Source organism: Hordeum vulgare, chromosome 2H (assembly GCF_904849725.1).
Source record: "Hordeum vulgare subsp. vulgare chromosome 2H, MorexV3_pseudomolecules_assembly, whole genome shotgun sequence".
NCBI lineage: Eukaryota > Viridiplantae > Streptophyta > Magnoliopsida > Poales > Poaceae > Hordeum > Hordeum vulgare.
In genome coordinates this window covers 471,624,560-471,629,429 of record NC_058519.1, presented here as the reverse complement: position 1 = coordinate 471,629,429, position 4,870 = coordinate 471,624,560, and the positions used below count along the sequence as shown (strand labels likewise).

The window sequence follows — 4,870 nt, the reverse complement described above, 5'->3', positions numbered from 1 at the left end:
AGAGTGAAACATGCACCCGGGAAATGTTATTGGCGGGGCGAGCGCGCCTGTGCCAATGGTCGCCGGGATGCACCTAGACGGCAAGACTTATGCTGTTCTTTATTAAGCGTCGCATGGGCATATGCTGCAGAACACTGGTGTGGGATACTCAATGCGCCGCAGGACTTGCAGGCATGCATGCATGCTGCGCCTGCGCGAGCCGCACAGCGTAGTACTCAATGTCACATATTTTATGTAACCTCAGTGGCATGCAAACATCACATCTCGTCCCACATAGTCCAAGAAGATAGAAGAACAGCAAAACATAGACGCGATCACGTTACATGCAACAGGCAACAACACCTTTGATCAATGGTTTTACAGCCACACTGGCAACATCGCGACACTAACAACACAGACGCAAGACTGGACGAACACAATACTTAAGCTGGTAAGATAACTAATGGCGGGAGCCATCATCTGCATTATTCCATCTCCTGAGAGATCGGCCCTAGCTAGCTCGGCAGCAACACACACCGCAGGAGGATCAACGACGCCGTACGTACGTGGCTCTTCTTGGCCTGCTCGCACAACTCTTCTCGACCGCTTTTCTGCAAACACAAACGTTTTCTGAGTTAGTTGGTACTCTTCGGGCAAAGGGTGCGTCCATGCAATGCAAGAATGTAGACTGATGTTGTTTGCACGTACCTCGGCTCCCAGCTTGACGGAGTGGTGGATCTTAGTGGTGGTACGGCGGAGGCGGGGGGCTCGGGGTGGGGGGCTTGTACGCCGGAGGAGTAGGCGTCGGGGGCTTGTGCGCCGGGGGAGTAGGCGTAGGGGGCTTGTGCGCCGGAGGAGTCGGCGTCGGGGGCTTGTCCGCCGGAGGAGTAGGCGTCGGTGGCTTGTATGCCGGAGTAGGTGTCGGGGGCTTGTGCGCCGGAGGAGTAGGCGTCGGGGGCTTGTGCGCCGGAGGAGTAGGCGTCGCGGGCTTGTGCGCCGGAGGAGTGGGCGTCGGGGGCTTGTGCGCCGGAGGAGTGGGCGTCGGGGGCTTGTATGCCGGAGGAGTGGGCGTCGGGGGCTTCTGCGCCGGAGGAGTGGGCGTCGGGGGCTTGTAGGGCGGTGGAGTCGGCTTCGGCGCCGGCGGTGAGGGCTTGGGGACGGGCTTGTAAGCTGGCGGTGAGACCTTGGGGGCGGGCTTGTAAGCCGGCGGAGAGACCTTGGGAGCTGGCTTGTACGCCGGCGGCGAGACCTTGGGGGCAGGCTTGTACGCCGGCGGCGAGACCTTGGGGGAAGGCTTGTACGCTGGCGGCGATACCTTGGGGGCTGGCTTGTACGCGGGCGGTGAGACCTTGGGAGCAGGCTTGTACGCCGGCGGTGAGACCTTGGGGGCTGGCTTGTACGCAGGCGGTGAGACCTTGGGGGCTGGCTTGTACGCCGGCGGCGAGGGCTTAGGCTGGGTTGGTGGTTTGTACGTGGGAGGTGCAGGCTTGGGCGTAGGGTGGTACGCCGGAGGAGATGGCTTCGGCGGCTTCGGGATGGGGGCGTAGGTGGGTGGTGCAGGTTTAGGGGCCGGAGGGGTAGGCTTAGCCGTCGGGGGGCTGTAGGTGGGCGGCGCGTGGGAGCCGACCGGTGGCTTGGCGTGGTGGTGGTGGTGAGGGGGCTTGTGCCCCTTGGGTGGCTTCTCGTGCTTGGGGGGTGGGGTGACCGGCGTCGGGGAAGGGGGGTGCCCGCCGCCGTAGCCGCTGCCGGCCTGGGCCTCGAGGACCAGGCTCACGACCAGGAGGGCCACCAGGAGGGCGGCTTTGCCACCCATTCTCACTCACTCACTCTACTCTCACTCTCTGCTACTGCTAGCTCTCTTGGCTCAGTGTGGCTCTGAGAAGAGTGGTGCTCCATGCCGCTGCTTATATAGACGATGGGGTGTTGGATGCTTGTGGCCGCATGTGATGGAGCGGCTCGGTGGCCAGAGGATAGGCATGCGGACGCGGGGGAGGCTTCCCGGTTGGTCGCTCCGGGGTTCCACTGCTTCAGTCAGTGTGTACGTGAACGGGGCATCGGTGGAGCGTGTGCTCCATGCATGCAAATGCGCGTGAGTTTAACATTTTTGCATTGCGCTGTAGTAGAAAAACGTTGTACGGTAGAGCCACGTGAAGGGCTTTTGCAATCAGTGCTTACATGAAATGGTAAGTATTTTCTTTGTATCATAATATTTGTTAGTGAAAAGAACTAGTCTATTTCTTCCTAATAACAAATATTTAGAAACAGAGTTATATATTAAAAACCGTAGCAAATAGTCTTTCCAACGTATAGGTGTGCTTAGCTTTTGTTGCTATGTTTTTTTCATGAAATTGTTTAATAATTAAACTTTCTCATACATTAATTGATAGTGATTTTACATAGGTTTATGTGTTTAGCATTGTTTTTTTGTATCATCATAATGTTCTCTCTCCTCTTTAATTGCTTTGTAACATCATTTCTCCCATGTGTGGCACTCTTAGCATGGGTGCACTCGGAAGGCCCTGGGTGCATTTGTGGATGATCGAGATCATACGAAATGAAGGGGTGACGATGGCCTGATTGATGAGGCCACGGGCACACATGCATTAATTGATAGTGATTTTACATAGGTTTATGTGTTTAGCATTATTTTTTTGTATCATCATAATGTTCTCTCTCCTCTTTAATTGCTTTGTAACATCATTTTTCCCATGTGTGGCACTCTTAGCATGGGTGCACTCGGAAGGCCCTGGGTGCATTTGTGGATGATCGAGATCATACGAAATGAAGGGGTGACGATGGCCTAATTGATGAGAGCACGGGCACCCCAAGAGCGTGCCTTCTTATTTTACAGCACGGGCGCCCTAACTTGGTTTAATTTTTTTACGCATGTTTTTTTTTGAAATGTTAGTAAAATTTATGTTTAATTCTAGCAAATAATTCATGACTAAAACAGGAAGTTACATGCAACAATTTAGTATACTAGAAAAACAAGAAAACATGCGCAAGAATATAGCACATGTAACAACAACCATAGTTCGAGACATGAAAACATCACTACAAACGATACTCGTCGCTAATAGCCATAGTTGTTGTTGGAGTAACGATATTGATGACGACCTGATGTAGACAAGACAACCTTGCATACGACAATTAGTAGCCTCACCTGACTTGGATGGAACGTGATCCATGATGATGAACCTGAGCAGTCGTGTAAAGCGTTTCTCAAAAAACTAATTCATCATCCCGGTGCGGGTCCAATGGACGAATGGTTCCGAAGACCCCCTCTCTGCGTGCCATGCACGCCGGCGCTCATGATGAAGTAGACTACGATGACGACGCAACTTGTAAGATAAGAAAAAATCCTTGGGTTTTCGGTGTGTCCTTGGCCACGGCCACTAAGCAGAATATATAAGAGGACCATAGGTGGTATCGTGCCACGATCATGATTTCAAACTGTAAGAGGACCAGAGGCGGTATCGTGTCACGATCATGATTTCAAACTGAGTTGGTTTCTAAGTTGTATACTTACACTTACTAGACAAAAAACAAAAAAACTTGTCCGCCAAGACATAAAAAAATAATGGCAAAAAGAAGTTGCGCCCCCTGCAAGGTCACGGAACAGACTTCGGCGAACTATTCACGCGCATGTGGCCCGCCCGTGTCGCGTCGGCCCGAGCCCGCCCAAGCAAGGCGAGGCAATCACGCCCATGTGATCCTTTCTTTTTCTCCTCAACACATAACATAGTGTGGTGGAGAGAAGCCACTATATAAAGAGGTCTCACACCTACCGCTACTCAAGGAAAGTCTTAAGATGCCACATGTATAGGAGACCCTTCGACCAAACTATGTGTGATGCACGAATAACAAATGATATAGTTATAGAACCGTCTCCAATAAAATGAAATGTGTGCGATGGCTGATGTCGGTTTCTAAGAACCTACATACGAGTTATGAGCAACAACACCTTTGAGAGTTCGGCCAGGGACTGAACACATTTATTAATCCAAAGTCGTGTGTAAAATGTGGTGGATGAAATGCGGATGAACACACATAACTACCCATGTTCGGGCCACCTTCTTGGTGTAATATCGTACTCCCGCATTATTGCATTGTAATGATAGAGAGCTACAATGTATTGTTACAAGGTCTCAAGATCTGCTAGTGTGTTTCTTGCTCAAAATATTGCCCCCTTGTGAAGCCTCGGTCTCCCCTATTTAGTGTCGTGGGAGGCCTTGCTGGAGGCTCTCATTGGTTGAATATACACTTGAGTAGGCTAGTATAGCATGTACCACAACGGCATGGTCGCATGTGGCATGCGTGTACAAGTGATGATGACGTCCTTCCGGGGCTATGTGGTACCCTGCGGATATTTACCTGGTGCCTTTGGTATTCGTCGAGCGATAGCGATGTACCTTCACTATAGCGGTGTAAGTGGTATGTGAATCTTACTATAGTCGCCGTGGACGACTTAGGCCGCACGGGTTCTATCGAAGCCCATGCGCAAGGGCTAGTCATTCGGACTTAGTATCCTTCCTGATGTAGGGAGCAGTGTTCCTCGATGGAGGCCATCGTATGTCCTGCAGAGTCAATATACACCCCTCCTTGAGGGGCAGGTGGTGTATTGCGCGACCTCCTGAGAAGGCCCCGCGAAGGGCTTCTCGGTGGTAGACCGCTCTCTTCTCTTGAACCGTCTCCTCACGAAGAAGGTCATAGTCCAATGGATGCAAAAGGTATCCTCCTATGTAGAGAAATATCCATGCCTTCATGTCCAAGGCTCTTCTTGCACGGTGAGTAATACCCCGGCTTTACTGTCACCGACAGTAGCCCACGAGCCCGTTGATCGCCTCGAAGACAGCCTAGTCCCGAGACGGGGAGTGGGTCCATGCCGTTC

General features: G+C 51.9%; 1 protein-coding gene across 1 annotated transcript; it reads right to left on the bottom strand.

Moving 5' to 3' along the window:
* Positions 1 to 319: 319 nt before the first annotated feature.
* Positions 320 to 1,875, bottom strand: LOC123426700 (extensin-like). Its single transcript, XM_045110571.1, has 2 exons — positions 688 to 1,875; positions 320 to 590 (listed from the first exon to the last, which is right to left on the bottom strand). Exon 1 carries the CDS (start codon positions 1,790 to 1,792, stop codon positions 719 to 721), a length of 1,074 nt encoding a protein of 357 aa, XP_044966506.1. The 5' UTR covers positions 1,793 to 1,875; the 3' UTR covers positions 320 to 590; positions 688 to 718.
* Positions 1,876 to 4,870: the final 2,995 nt, after the last annotated feature.